We start from the raw sequence: 15,331 nt of genomic DNA, 5'->3' as shown, positions 1-15,331 counted from the left end.
CAATGGGTCATACTGAAGAGCTTAGTGACTTTCAACGTGGCACAGTCATAGGGTGCCACCTTTCCAACGTGTCAGCTCTGCAAATTTCTGCCCTGCTAGAGCTGCTCCAGTCAATTGTAAGTGATGTTGTTGTGAAGTGGAATTGTATAAGAGCAACAACAGCTCAGCTGCAAAGCAGTCGGGCCCACATGCTCACAGAATGGGACCACAGAGTGCTGAAGTGCGTGGCGTTTAAAAATCATCCGTCCTCGGTTGCAACGCTCAATACAGGTTCCGAATGTTGAAACGACACACTAGACTCTCGGACTCGACAGCCTCTACATGACAAACTGGCTGATGGGCAAACATGTATGAGTTGGCAACTGGTATGGCCAAATATGTGCCAACTGCTCAAAGTCAACGGAGTCGGGCTGTTTTTCATGGTTTGGGCCTAGACCCCATAGTTCCAGCAAAGGGAAATCTTCTAGCACATTCTAGAGAATTGTGCGCTTCCAAATTTGTGGCAGCAGTTGGGGGTAGGCCCTTTCCTGTTTCAGCATGACAGTGCCCCCCGTGCACGAAGCAAGGTCCATATAGAAATGGTTTGCTGAGTTTGGTGGGGAAGAACTTGACTGACCTGCACGGAGCCCTGACCTCAACCCCATCAAACAACTTTGGGATGAACTGGAATGCCGACTGTGAGCCTGACCTTCTGCCCAACATCAGTGCCCAACCTCACTAATGCTGTTGTGGCTGAATGGAACCAAATCCCCACAGCCATGTTCCAAAATCTACTGGATAGCCTTCCCAGAAGAGTGGAGGCTGTTACAGCAGCAAAGGGGGGTCCAACTCCATATTAATGCTCATGTTTTTGGATTGAGATTCAACAAGTACATCATGGGTGTGATGTTCTGGTGTCCACGTACCTTTGGAAATGTAGTGTATATGATGGCCATTTCATGTCCAAAGTGAATGTGAAAGCGTTTTCTTGGATGCCACAACTTCTCGTTCATTTTCCGCTGCCATTTGCTTGATCCGCAGGACCGCAAACTGCTCGCGACCGCTCAACAGATGCTCCAGGACAGCAAGACGAAAATAGAGTTCATCAGGATGCAGATCCTGAAGGCCAGCCAGACCAGCGAGATGAACTTCGAGAACAGCGATGGCATGGGTGAGCTTCCTCTCTGTTTTTACGAGCAGTTCCTCCCCCTCCCTCCTCCTCTCTGTTCTGTGAAGCTGTCCCAGTCATGGATGGGGTAGAGGTGCACACTGTAAGCCCGGAGTGTACAACACGGGCCAAGGTTTTGTGCCAACTTATGCTCTTAATTATTTCATTAGCTAAATTATATCTTTATCTGACACTTGTCTAAGCACCAGCTACAGCCACAGACCGCAAGGGTATCCTCAATATTTTACAGCGCCCAAATTCAGGAGTGAACCAGCAGGGTTTATAGAGCTGTCAGAAAAGTAAAACTGAGGTAATTGGTCGGAACAAAAAGCTGCATGCGGACTGGCCCTCCAGGACCAGAGTTGTGCCCCCCTGCTGTAAGCATAGCAGCTAAGGATAAGTGTCTGCCTTTAGCTAGCGTAGCTGTTCCTTTGTGATCATAACGACCATTAGGGAGCCAGGCTTTTTCTTTATGGAGCCTCTGAGGCAGCAGAGGGTTATGGGTAATAAGCTCAATGCCGGGGCGGGACTGGCGGCGTGTGCGAATGTCGGGGCGATGCGCGTCTGACACGTCTTGTCGCCCCCCCCGCGGCGTTCCCGCAGCCAAGCCCATCATCAGCCCGCTGGACCTGCGGCTGGAGGAGCTGCGGCACCACCTGCGGATAGAGTACGCCGTCGCCGAGGGCGCCAAGAACGTCATGAAGCTGCTGGGCTCCGGCAAGCTCACGGACAAGCGGGCGCACTCCGAGGTACGCGGCTGCCGGTCGATCCCGCCTCCTCAGACGCAGAGCGGCGAGTGCTTCAACCAGGCCAGCCTGCAGAGGCCGTCCTCAATGCAGAATTGAAATGTGTTCCCAGTGTTTTCATGAATAATGTTAAAATGTCTCAGGCAGGAAGGGGACTGTTGCAAAATCTCCCTCAGTGGAACGGGCTTCATTTTTAGGTGGGATGAAATGGCCCTTTGGGCCTTAGGCTGAGATTTTAAGTGCCTAAAACCTTCCCAGCGATGAAGCCAACCTTTAAGTCTGATCATAAAAGAAGTTCGTCAATGCAAAGAGAAATATGTTAGAATCCGAGAATATCTTCTACAGCACCAGGAGTAAAATTACATACAAAGTAGTCAAAGCAGACTCATTCTGTGCACAGTATACATTTCAAATTTAATTTGGGCCCTGAGCAGAGGCTACTATCCTGAGCGATTTAGTGTGTTTGCAATTTGAGATTGTGCATGCTCAGCAACTTATTTACTGGCTACTGGAGATCTGAGACAAAGCACACAGTCTTACGGCTGTAGTAGCCCTGGATTTCTATCTGTGACCCCACCAGCTCTTAAGCCATTACATTCATGATGCATTGTGAAGTTAAGTGCATAATACACAGTTTCAGTATTTTTTTTTCAAAACAAATTGCTCTTAGCTTACAGCTGAAATGTGTTGCCTTTTAAGGAAATGCTTCCATTTCAAATGTGTGTGTATATATATATATATATATATATATATAGTACAGTTCATAAATGGGCAATGTATGCATTGTGCATTGTAGAGACTCCGCCTCTTTCTGTCTGCCCAGGCTCAGGCCCGGTTCAACGAGTCCAATCAGAAGCTGGACCTGCTGAAGTACTCGCTGGAGCAGCGGCTAAACGAACTGCCCAAGAACCACCCCAAGAGCAGCGTGATCATAGAGGAGCTCTCCCTGCTGGCGTCGCCCGCGCTCAACCCGCGACAGAGCATCATCTCCACGCAGAACCAGTACAGCACTGTCGCCAAGCCCGCCGCCCTGACAGGCAAGACGCGCCCTTCCCTCGCCCCAGGCACTCTGGGTCAGCTATACGCCTGGGAAAATCGCACCGGGGGTTTGAAGGCTTCTCCCCCCCCCCCGGTTTCTCCACCTATAGCTGACTAAAATATCTTCCTGTGTCGCACAGGGCTTCTGACCCGAGTGCATTTCCTGATTGGTCGAGAGTTGTTTTCCTTGAGCGTATTTCCTGATTGGTGTAGAGTTCTTTTCCGTGAGTGTGTTTCCTGATTGGCTGAGAGCTTTGTTCTGCTCTTTCCAGTTCATCCCCTGTCACTGCGCGGTACAGAGGGCAGTGAACTACATTTACCCTTGATCTGGAGAGTGCAAGCCTGATCCCGCCATAACATACCATCATGCTGTACTCCCCAGTGTAGTTTTCTTTGTGCTCGGACAACAGCAGCAGCTGTGTTAATTGTCACCTATAAATTTGAATTCTTTATTTCACTCTACAGTCCTACATAAACAACAGAGGGCCCCATGTTTTTTTGTTTTTCCTCTGGGTAGAGATGTGTTTGAATTTGCATCTGTCTGATATTACTTGTGCCCAAACACAAACGCGCACACACACACACACACACACAGGCCCGCGGGTATGCAGGGACACAGAAACTCGCACACATGCAGCCCAACAACTATAAATAGTGTGGGCAGCTTCCCAAAATAAAATGCCTGCTGGAGCTTGAGGTGATTTCCCTGTTTGATTTATTGCACCCCGGCCATTTGTAGGTTTAACCTTCACCTCTAGGACAGGCAGACATAAGGTCGAGCCTTCCAGAGGAAACGTCTCCCAGCCACACTGCCCGTGGGGGTTTGCACACGACCCGCAGAGAGTTTGTACACTGCCCACGGGAGTTTGCGCAGGTCCCACCCACGGGAGTTTGCACAGGTCCCCAGTCGCTACGTACGACTGGGTGAAGACCCCTCTTAGGCCCACTTCGGCGCCGCGCTGACCAATCCGTGCCCTCTGTCCCGCAGGTACGCTGGATGTGAGACTAATGGGCTGCCAGGACCTGCTGGAGAGCGTCCCGGGCCGCTCCAAATCGGCGGCGGTCCCGCTGCCGGGCTGGAGCCCGAGTGAAACCAGGTCCTCTTTCATGAGCCGGGGGAGCCGGAACAAAGCCGGCACCAGCCGCAGCCTCTCCAAAACCGACGAGCTGTCCAGTTGAGTAACTGCTCTGTTTTGGTAACGTTAGCCTGAGAAGTCTCAGAGCCTTTTTCCCCTGCTTTCTTTAAAGTGCCCCGGTGGAAGTGGAGTCATGCTTTTAAATAATTGTGCTGCGTTATAGCAGTTTGCCCCTCCGTCTCTCCGGTGAGTAAATCACGATAACGCGTGCATCCCTGTACGATACCAGAGAGATCTTTCATGGACGCAAGTGAACTTCCGAAGCATGTCGTGTGAACTTCGCTGCGGCTGCCGCGAGCGCCGATTTTAACTGCGGGCGCGCCGCAGAAGACCGGGGCTCCTTCCTGCCCTCCCGTGCCTCTTCCACGTTGGGAGCAGCTCTGTTTATCTTAGCGAGCTGCACTTGATCATAGCTCTTATCTCCCAGCTAAGAAACATTGCCAAGAGGTCCCTGTTGGTCTTCTGAGAGGTTGCAGTCCGCTGGCTTGCTGAATGCGCACCATGTACTCAGAAAGTTTGTCCGTGTGTGTGTGTGTTTACATGTGTGTTTACGTGTGTGTGTTCTTGTCCTCGTCCCCCAGATGAGATCAGTGCTGTACTAAAGCTGGACAACACGGTGGTAGGACAGACCAGCTGGAAGCCCGTCAGCAACCAGTCGTGGGACCAGAAGTTTACACTGGAGCTAGACAGGGTATGACCTCACCCCTCTGTAGTGGAGGCCCACTGCAGACATACAGCCACTCCCACCAGCCCCTGGCCCCACCCCCACCCCCACAGCTGCACTCACGCTGGGTTTGCTTGACTGGCTGAGAGGCCTCTACATGGCTACTTAAGCTAGCCCAATAGGGCACGCTGTCTGCAGTCCTCAGAAAATGGCCACCAAGGTTTTTCCCATTCGCCATCGGCTCCATTCCCTCGAATGTTGGGGACAGGCTGCTGGATTTCAGCCGGTTAGAAGCAGAGCTGGGTGGCCCTGATCTTGTCACCAAGGCAACTAAATGTGTAACTGCCCCTAATCCCCCTGTTTTGCTGATTTTGTCATTCTTGGCTGTATTATTGGAGATTCACACGCACACACACAGAAAGCACTTTAAACCTCAAATCAGATTGTCTGGCTTCGCCTGGCCTCATTCCAACATTAAAAGTTTATTGCCAGGCATCAGGTCACCAAGGTGAAGTTTTAGGACCGCAAACATTGCTACCGTATGCTTTAGTGAAATGAGGAAGTTTGCCAGTGAAGCTGAACAAATGAAGAAACTGTTTTTTTTCTTATCTCATACAGTACATTACCTGTAGGTCCACATACTGCTGGAAAGCACTAATTAGCAATAATCCCATTCTCCTTAATGTTGCGTTACGTAACTGAGGCGAGTACAGCTGCTAATCTGGTTGCACAACCGCCGCTCAACGTCATGGGTAACAGTCGCCTAGGCGGACGTTTCACCTTTCCAGACGTGTTTGGGACCTTTCGAGTTGAGCTCTGCTCAGTCCTTGTTCCAGGATTCATAATCCTTTTTGGATTTTGTCCTGGCCAAAACACTTGGCCTGTGGTTACATTGTCACAACTGCGGCACAGAGGCCAAGTTTTTACCATGGGTGGCAGTTTTATGGGTTGGGGTTTATGGAGCCGGGATAATTCTTTATTAGTGTCACTGTTATATCTTTGCATCATATTAAAACAGTGGCAAATATTAAGGATGGTATTCAAATTAAACTGAAATTGTTTGTACTATTAACTTCTAGTTATATTGGCACTTGGAAGTAAATGCATTGCATTTTGCAAATATGTTGATGTGCAGAAAAAAATGAAATTGAAACATTATGTAATCATACTTTATATAGCTACTCACATTTTGTACACATTTCAGACACAGCCATGGTAGTACGCTCATTTGATTTCCCATGTCTCCAAATGTATGTGACGATAATATAGTTGAGCGTGATGGAAGCTGCTTTTTTGAGTGGGGTGGAAATGACTTCTGCGTTCGTTCCGCAGTCTCGGGAGCTGGAGATCTCGGTCTACTGGAGAGACTGGCGGTCCCTCTGCGCGGTCAAGTTCCTGCGGCTGGAGGACTTTCTGGACAACCAGCGGCACGGGATGTGCCTGTACCTGGAGCCCCAGGGCACGCTGTTCGCAGAGGTGGCGTACTTCCCCTTTCCGCCCCCACTCGCCCCTTTACCCCCCCCCCCCCCCCCATTCCCCGCTGGCTCTAACCCGCTGCTCTGTTCTGAACAGGTTACATTTTTCAACCCGGTCATCGAAAGGAGACCCAAACTACAGAGGCAAAAAAAGATCTTCTCCAAGCAGCAAGGTAAATGGTTGACCTTGTTTTTTTTAGGCGCACACATACAGGTTCCGTAGCTCAGAGGTTAGGGCTCTTTCACACCTAGTTGTTTTCCCATCACGCCTGCAAGTGTTCCGGAAAGTTCCATCTGCGGGCAAAGGAAAAGCACATCGGGCCCGTTGAACTTGCACTGTGCAACAGATTTGCTTGTCTGCGTGTTGCTACAGGATTAAACAAACACGCTTGACTCTGTTTGCAAATAAATTCCATCTTGAATTTTCCTGAGGGGGATTTGACGAAGCAGGGGTAAGAAGTTGGCGTGCTACCTTATGTAAATAATTTCAGGGAAATCTGATGGAAGGAAAGCCCATGTTGCAATAAAATATTTTCCATTTTCATTTTCATTCAGCTTTGTCAGGTGGCTCCATGGTCTGAAACGTCACCTGGCCTACATTTTAATAAAGTTTGAAAATGCACAAGGGAGCTATTTCACCTTATTGTGTCTAAAGTACGGACAGGAAGCCCAGTTTTTTTGTGTGTGATATTAATGCTTAACTCATCATTTATGAGGATCCGTTCGTCCCTACGAAGTTCAGGGTGCTCGGTGATTAATGAAACCAGTCCAAAGGCAGGACACTAGGGACAGCAAACATTCAACAGTGGTGTTCAGTAGAATCTGGAAAGGCCAGGCCTGAAGGAACAGTGCATTTCTGGGTATGTGAGGATAAAGTAGTCCCTTTGTAAAAGCAGCTGACACTGACTGGAAACGCAGGTGAATTTTCCCCCCCTGCCTGTCTAAATAAGGAAGTAAATCATTTAAAAATGAAGGGGTTGAGAAGTAAGAATCACATGACGTGATCACATGGACCAGTGGTGCAGACTCAGTCCTGGAGCCCCCTGTGTAAGCTAGTTTTCATTCCCCCTTCAACTGAAACCCCTGCATTTCTGTGGACCTCTTACTTGTTCTTAATTAAATGCTTTTCACTGCCTGTTGAAGTATGATTTGCTCTCTTAAGCTCACATTATGAAATGGCTGTGCAGGCCAGGAAGAATAAAATGTACCTTTTTTACATGCTGGGACTTTTAATCAGTTAAAAGTTCAACTGCCTCATTTTCTATAATGTGCTGCAAGGCAAATGATTCCATTAGGAATAGATTCCATTTTTATTGAATATAATATAGACTGACATTATTGGGGTCCCAAATGTTGAAACTGTGGACATCTGGTGAATCGAAACCATTTGAGATAAATTAAGGAGTTAAAAAGGCAAAGCAAATGCCAACAGACCAAGCCTGCGCTGCATTAAAAAATGCTTCAGGACAGCAGAAACATGGAAGAACTTAAACATGTTTTCAAGAGCCTTAACTGATTAAGAGGCTGGCTGTAAGAGAAAGCAGTGTGCACAGAGGTGCCCCAGCCTCAGGTCTGCACACCACTGCACACGGCTGTGACAGGCCCTGTTCCTCCGCCCCCAGGAAAGACCTTCCTGCGTGCTCCTCAGATGAACATCAACATCGCCACCTGGGGCCGGCTGGTGAGGAGAGCCATCCCCTCCGTCAACAACTCCTTCAGCCCCCAGGTCCCGGACCTGGCCTCGGAGTCCACCCCTGCAGGCCAGCCGAGCTCGCCCACGTCCCCCAGGTACCAGGGCCCGCCCACCCGCACACGCCCCTCCCCCAGGTACCAGGGTCCGCCCGCCCGCACGCACGCACACGCCCCTCCCCCAGGTACCAGGGTCGCACGCACACGCACACGCACACGCACACGTACCTCCTCCAAGTACCAGGGTCCGCGTGCATGCGCGAGCTCGCAGCCATAACAGCCCAGTAGCTTTGAACCACAGCAATCCTATCCCCTGAACAGTTGGCCAAGTTCAAGTGCCTTGGTTCCCTTAAGACTGAAGCCACTGTCAGGATAGATATCACGTATTGTCGGAATGCCGTATGACAATCGCCTTTGAAGATGATCTCAGGGACGTGTTTAGTCTTCCAAGGCTCTTTTTCCTGCTTCCCTTTGTGGTGCGGCCGGTTCTGTTTGTTTGAACTCGTGTCTCTCATTCATCCCAACGTCTCGTCTTCAGCAGTGACCCAACCGTGACTAAGCTGGACTTTGACAAAGAGACAGCCCCCGGGCCCAAGCACCACCCCCTCCCTGTGGAGATCCGGGAGCCAGCGCCCGAAGGCACCATCCCCGACAGACAAGAGGTGCAGGTAATCACTGGTCACCAAGACGATTCCAGATTGGAGGGTGTCCACTTGGAATTTTCACGTGGGTGCCCGTAGGAAGAGGAAGTGTATCATCTCTACAGGGTTTTGTCATTGATAATTTTAATGAGGGTGATTCTCATCATTCCGGCTCCTGTAAACAGGAAGTCTAGTGTCTGCCTTTTATGGTCCGTTTCCTTTTTCCTAACGCGTGAGGCCCTCTGTTGCAGGATGCTTTGGCGACGTTCGACTTCCTGAACGACAGGAATAGCATGGTGGTCAAGCCAGATCTCGACGATGTAGCAGAGCACGAGATCCAGACGCCAGATCTGAAGCTAATAGCTGTGGAACAGACCACTGAAATAAGGTAGGGCTTCACTCATTTTCTGCTGTGAAGTCACATGGAATTTCAGATGAATTTTAATTATGTTTATATGGAAATTCTGGAGTGTCTAGTTATTCTTATTCATACGCAGGTTATTGCTAACTTGTGTTTTGCCACTAATGAAAAATTGTAAAAGATGGTAATGCTAACAGTATTGCTGTTGCCTCCTTTGTAGGGAAGAACAGTTCCAGTTCAGTCTTAAAGATTTCAAATGCATCGCAGTCCTTGGCCGTGGCCATTTTGGGAAGGTGAATATCCTCGGTTAATGAATGAAATATGAACGTTTCCATCAAATCAAAGCAAATGTTTTCAGTTGCTTTAAATTTTGTTGCATTCTGCGGGAACCAAATGGCTTTTCCTTGATTCTACAGGTGTTGCTGGCAGAATACAAGAACACAGGAGAAATGTTCGCCATTAAGGCCTTAAAAAAAGGAGACATTGTGGCTCGAGATGAGGTGGACAGGTAAGCACCAGGTTTTCGTCCTAAGCTTACCCATACTCTCCAAAAGTACAGTACATAATTTTGCTGGTCTGCTTTCCTGTCCCCCTCAGTCTCATGTGCGAGAAGCGGATCTTCGAGACGGTGAACAGCGTGAGACACCCGTTCCTGGTCAACCTGTTCGCCTGCTTCCAGACGGAGCACCACGCGTGCTTCGTGATGGAGTACGCGGCCGGCGGGGACCTGATGATGCACATCCACGCCGACGTCTTCTCGGAACCGCGGGCCGTGTGAGTAACGGGGACCGGCGGCGGTTCCCACGGACCGCTCTGCCCAAACTGCGTTCGGCTGCGATGTGGAAAGACCCTCGGGGTCAGTGTCCATTGTTGTTTCTAAAGGTGTAAACTAGGAGCGTGTGTGGCCTAAAAAAAGACCCCACTTACGCCAACACCAGTGGTCTTTTGAGCTTCATTTGTTTTTTAACAGTGGGTACATGTGTACATTGAATCTTTTGGAGTAATTTAAGAATAAGTATGAGTATTATGAGAATATAATTATAATAATGATTGTTTTCCCACTGACTTCATCTAATTGGCTTCTGTGGCAGTTTCAGACCTGTCCTTTATTACAATGCGGTTTGTAAAATTACGCAGTACACAAAGCAAATTATGACCTAACGTATGCTTAGCTGTAATCATACATGTAAAGCTAATGCTACAATTGTCTTTATTTAGTCTCATGCATTCTGTGTTCTAACTTGAGAAAATGTTTCTCTAAAATAAGCATTGTTGGCCACACATGAACAAAATATCTTCTGTTTTGTTTCTGCCCTCATGGAAACAAAGATGATTTCTCTCCCCCTAGTTCCAATGCATTGAACTGTGTTGCACTGTTTAATACAAATAACCATACCACATTATTTACAAAACCAGTGCAATTAATCAACTCCTGTCCTATATTCATTCAGCAGTAGTAATGACAATGTCCTGTGTCACACCCATGCTACCGCCTTTAAACTGTGCAGTAACAGCCTGAAGTACTAATGATATACCTGTCTCTTTCTTTTTTATAGGTTTTATGCGGCATGTGTAGTCCTGGGATTACAGTTCCTGCATGACCATAAAATTGTTTACCGGTAAGATTGGGTGTATTTTTTTAGTGTGCATTCTGTTTCGCTGGGGCTGTCTTTCAGGTTTATGGTTTTTTACAGATTGTTCAAGGGCAATACTTCTCAAGCAGCAACAAATTATGAGCCGAACCCTCCTCCTGTGGAATTTCTGTGTCACAGCCCAGCGATTGCTTTTCATGCCCTGCAGAGTCATTCTGTTTTTGGTTGTCCTTCGGACCTATTGTCTGTATTTCTTTGTCTTTCCATGCTCCTGGTCTATGTCATGGCCAGTTCTGCACAGACTAATTAAAACTGATCCCAGTGTTATTTTTGCTTTTTCGATTGAAATTCATAGTGCATGTATTTTTATAATATATTTATAGTTTGGTAGCTGTTCATCTGTCAGTATCTCCGTACCTAGTATTGCTAGTTTAGCATGGCACCTTCTCACTGGCAAATTGTTTCATGATTAGACTTCACCATACAGCAGTGCAATGATGCTTTGCACGTTCTTGAATTTTCAGAGATTTAAAGCTGGATAATCTACTGCTGGACACTGAGGGCTATGTGAAGATCGCTGACTTTGGCCTTTGTAAAGAAGGTAGGGGGAATACCGGCTATTTGGTTGTGGTAGTGTACGCATACTCTGTGCAATGACAATAAAAGTTGAATCAAATAGTGGGACATCAGCCTGTTGCTGCTCTTTCAACCATTTGGACCATTTGAACAATTTCAACCATTTTGAATTTGCTGAAACGCAGTTATAGTTGCAGGTGTTAATTTGTACGTGCTCCTTGTCCAATAGGAATGGGGTTCAGGGACCGCACCAGCACGTTCTGTGGCACCCCCGAGTTCCTGGCCCCGGAGGTCCTGACGGAGACGTCGTACACGCGCGCGGTGGACTGGTGGGGGCTGGGCGTGCTCATCTTTGAGATGCTGGTTGGAGAGGTGAGTTTTCCTTCATTCAAGCATCTGCCTCTGGATCCTGAATAACTTTCTTCTCATGAGCACTTAATGGTGTACAGTGCACTGTAGCACAGACCAGCACGTATGTATTAAAGTGTGACTGAAACTCCTTTCATCAAATCCCCTGTATGAATATGTATTGATCTTTTTATTTTTTTTTACTTTGTAAAGTTGCCATCATACAACATAGAAAATTCAAGTCACATAGATCAAATGTCATAAATGAATTTGAAGTAGGCTACTTATACAGTTGTAGTTGTCTGCTGAATTCTAAACCTCTGACTAAGAAAGCCATATTTTATGTGTAAATGTGAATAACGTCTTGCATTGTGACCAACAGTCCCCGTTCCCCGGTGACGATGAGGAGGAAGTGTTTGACAGTATTGTCAACGATGAAGTCCGTTACCCAAGATTCCTCTCGACAGAAGCAATCTCCATCATGCGAAGGGTGCGTTCGTCAGCTTCTCCGACTTCATTCTGGAGAATTCTAGACCATACCCTCAGTTTGTCTCCTAATCTCGCCAATAATGGGGTCATCTGGCTTTTTTGTGATGTACACATGCTTGAAAACTGTTTAAATGACTGCTAACTAATTGGTAGCTGAATGAACAGAGAACATTTGAATTGCAACAAAATTGATTCCCCTCTTCACTCTTGTTGAAGTGACTTTAACACCATTTCATTATCTGCAGCTATTGAGGAGGAACCCAGAGAGGCGGCTTGGGGCAGGCGAGAGAGATGCAGAGGAAGTGAAGAAGCACCCATTCTTCAGGGTGAGTGCCAGTTCCCTGATTTTATAGTGCGTCTTCAGCCGAGAAAGCAGTTGCTAAAGCTCTCTCCTCCAAATGTTTTCTTTCTCTTCCAGAATGTGGATTGGAGTGGGTTGCTGGCTAAAAAAGTCAAGCCTCCATTTGTGCCAACCATTCAGGGGCGCGAGGACGTCAGCAATTTCGACGATGAATTTACCTCAGAGGCCCCCATCCTGACCCCTCCCCGGGAGCCCAGGGTTCTGACCGGGGAGGAGCAGGACACATTCGCGGACTTTGACTACATCGCGGACTGGTGTTAGCCCCTCTGCCCTCCCCCCCTCCCCACACTGTGAACAGCGACCGTAAACTGTAGCTCGACATTGCATCTCTGAAGATCTGGAGCTGTGTCCCCCCCCCGCCTCCTGTTGCACTTTGTGCCAAATAAGGGACCCGCAAATGTTCAATAACAAAATGAAGATTCCTTTTCCTAAAAATAAATACAAAGACCTTTTTTGTCCTTTTTTTTTTTTTTTTTAAAGCTGACCAATGGCCTCGATGCCCGTCAGTTTCAAATTGTCTGAGCACTGGGAATGTTTTCAACGGACTCCTCCAGGAAATGACGTCCTGCGCAATCAAGATATTTGCCCTTGCTTCTGGAATCAGTGCTGTAGTCCTTTCCCCCCCTGCCCCCCCCCAGTTTTTTTTTCTGCCTTACGGAAAGCCGAAATGACAAATTAATACATGGCTAGAATGTGCCACAATGACTTGAAGTGCTTTTACGTAACAGTCACACTAAGTTATAAGGTAACAACTGCGTACTAACTGCTTATTCACACTAGCTCGATCTGAAGTGTGCTTTGCGTTTCCGTTGGATGTTTTCCTGTGTAACTCCTCCCTGTGGAACCCTGGTTTTTATCCTTACATTGCCCTTGCATTGGTTTATATTCAAGATGCCTTAAAAGTTGTTGATCTTAATAATGGGCTTCCACCAGAAACTGACTGACAGGTACTGAAAAAACAAAAATGCTGAAGGTGGGCTGCCAAACGGACTCCTCAGTTTCAAACTGTTTGGATCTGAAAATGGATTTCAACCGAAAACACGCAAGTCCTACAAGTTGATGTATCTCGTATGAAAGCAGTGTATCACTTTTACCGGCGGTGGTTTTCCAATTTGTGCATTTTCATAACACCATTTTTCATGTATCGTAATTATTAGTGGGGGAGAGAAATGTAAGTTATAGTTTTATACTGAATTTTAGTACTCCAGCATCATGCATCTGCTGTATAGCGTGACCATGTTTTTTTAAATATATATAAATATTATAGATTTTATGAATATGTCAACATTGAATAGGTAGCTCAGATATTGAAAGCAAGCCTGAACCTCTTAAAAGGAATGTAAAATGTATGTTCATAAAAAAAGTGTATATTTTGGCTCATTACATGCCAAAGCAGGCTGTATTTTTATAAGATTGATCATTTTTATGTGGCATGCAGAGCTGCAGTTATGTGGCTATGCTGAAGACATCAGTCCTTTTAATGTGCTAACTTGAGAGCCAGATGAAATCCCGTTCGGAACAACGGCTTTGTTGCACTTTCATTCAGGTATTTCTTTTTTTTTGTTTTTCGTTTTTGTTTTTGTTTTTGTGGGGGCTTAGCTGTTTTCAACTGAAGTCTCCATGTTAGCATCTAGACATGAACGGACATTACCTGAGACAATCCTTCACAAATCTATTAAGGTTAAGGGCTTGAGGTGACTGGCACTCTGAACATGTTGTATAGCAAACTGAAGCCAAGGATCAAATCCCACACAGCTAATTACCAAAACCCTTTAAATGTATGCTCGAAGAACTACCTGCGAGAGGTGTGCGTTCAACCGACAGAACGAACCTAGCTCAACTAACAATTGTTTTATCATGAATCACTAAAGGGGCAACAGACAAGGGTTAAGTTGAGGGCAGGGTATATGTACACAAGCTGAGAGCAGTAATTTTATCTATGTAGGTTTATTGTTGTTTTTTAATTACCAACTTTTTAGCTTAACTATGAAAATATTGTAAATACCTTTTCAGTATACTGTATGTTAAAAGTGACTGCTGAAACATTATTGCAAGGAAGGGAGTGACACTTTTGAATGGTACACTACATTGAAGTACTTGTACAAGATGGTGGCAACCTTGGAGAGAAAACCTGTTTTGCAGTCATTATCCATATCATGAATGCACAAATTAAATATTTGTAATAGAAGGTGCTCGTATTGTCTGTTACTTGTGTGAGTGCCTTTTCGTTCGTTTGTGGGGTCTTTGGTGATCTTAAATGTCTATGGTATCTGAAAGTTTTATCTCTGTGGTAAACAAGTCTGAGGGAGTGGCTGTCCTTGAGGACCGTGGGGAAAAGGGGTTTCAGTCGGAGCGATTGTTTGCCTGGCTGAACAAACATCCACAAATGCACACCACTTCAAACCGTGGTAAGGAGAGGGAAGGGGAAACTGTGGTGGCGGAGGGGGGGAGGGGGTGTGTGTGAAGTAAGGCTTAGCATTCGGCTGTCCACAGCTTGACTGAAAACAAGGCAGCAGAGTCTGTTGATCCACCGAAGCCTCATTTTGTCTCATTTAATAGACTGGTTACTATGGATGAACCCCTCACATTTACTTCATTTGCTGTTTTTTATTTAATTGACAGCAAACATTTGTGAAACATTATGCCTCTTTGGATCAGAAGCCATGTTCACTGTACCAAATAGGCCAAAATAGGAGCAATACAGGAATAAACCTGATGGAATACTAAATATCGGGCAGCTCCGATCTGTATCCAGTGATCAAGAGCCTTTGCTGTCTTGAACATGGATAGCTGAGTAAATAAACAAATGGCTCCTGTATTTCAAAGGTCATATTAGCTGAAATGTTGATTTGTGTTTTGATAATGAGGAGGAAAAACACAATACAGAGGAGTTAAGTGTTTGATTCAGGAACTGTTTGTTGATTTGTGGCACCATTATGCAGGTATTCTACAAGCTCTATGACTTCCTTATCTATCCAGAAAATGGGTTAAACTGTAACTGGTTTGTGACTCTTGGGTATGAGTTTACAGGACTGCTATTCCCATATGGTCTGGTAATGTATTTTTCA

The 15,331-nt window shown here is 46.5% G+C and overlaps 1 protein-coding gene across 3 annotated transcripts in view; it reads left to right on the top strand.

The window, feature by feature from the left end:
* pkn2a (protein kinase N2a) overlaps positions 1 to 14,451 on the top strand; it is a 32,800-nt gene extending 18,349 nt beyond the window's left edge. For 2 of the 3 annotated variants that reach the window (XM_064338184.1, XM_064338183.1), the window contains exons 4-22: positions 1,021 to 1,150; positions 1,751 to 1,896; positions 2,717 to 2,930; positions 3,920 to 4,105; positions 4,649 to 4,758; positions 6,064 to 6,207; positions 6,304 to 6,379; positions 7,829 to 7,994; positions 8,434 to 8,563; positions 8,788 to 8,924; positions 9,118 to 9,190; positions 9,314 to 9,405; positions 9,495 to 9,671; positions 10,454 to 10,516; positions 11,014 to 11,090; positions 11,295 to 11,437; positions 11,796 to 11,903; positions 12,148 to 12,228; positions 12,321 to 14,451. In XM_064338184.1, the coding sequence (XP_064194254.1) occupies positions 1,021 to 1,150; positions 1,751 to 1,896; positions 2,717 to 2,930; positions 3,920 to 4,105; positions 4,649 to 4,758; positions 6,064 to 6,207; positions 6,304 to 6,379; positions 7,829 to 7,994; positions 8,434 to 8,563; positions 8,788 to 8,924; positions 9,118 to 9,190; positions 9,314 to 9,405; positions 9,495 to 9,671; positions 10,454 to 10,516; positions 11,014 to 11,090; positions 11,295 to 11,437; positions 11,796 to 11,903; positions 12,148 to 12,228; positions 12,321 to 12,524 (2,457 nt within the window). In that variant the 3' untranslated portion in view covers positions 12,525 to 14,451. The remainder of the gene's footprint in view (positions 1 to 1,020; positions 1,151 to 1,750; positions 1,897 to 2,716; positions 2,931 to 3,919; positions 4,106 to 4,648; positions 4,759 to 6,063; positions 6,208 to 6,303; positions 6,380 to 7,828; positions 7,995 to 8,433; positions 8,564 to 8,787; positions 8,925 to 9,117; positions 9,191 to 9,313; positions 9,406 to 9,494; positions 9,672 to 10,453; positions 10,517 to 11,013; positions 11,091 to 11,294; positions 11,438 to 11,795; positions 11,904 to 12,147; positions 12,229 to 12,320) is intronic. The other variant, XM_064338185.1, reaches the window with a different exon arrangement.
* Positions 14,452 to 15,331: the final 880 nt, after the last annotated feature.

The sequence above is a fragment of the Anguilla rostrata genome, chromosome 6 (genome assembly GCF_018555375.3).
Source record: "Anguilla rostrata isolate EN2019 chromosome 6, ASM1855537v3, whole genome shotgun sequence".
In the NCBI taxonomy this organism is placed as follows: Eukaryota; Metazoa; Chordata; class Actinopteri; order Anguilliformes; family Anguillidae; genus Anguilla; species Anguilla rostrata.
This window is presented reverse-complemented; position numbering and strand designations above follow the sequence as displayed.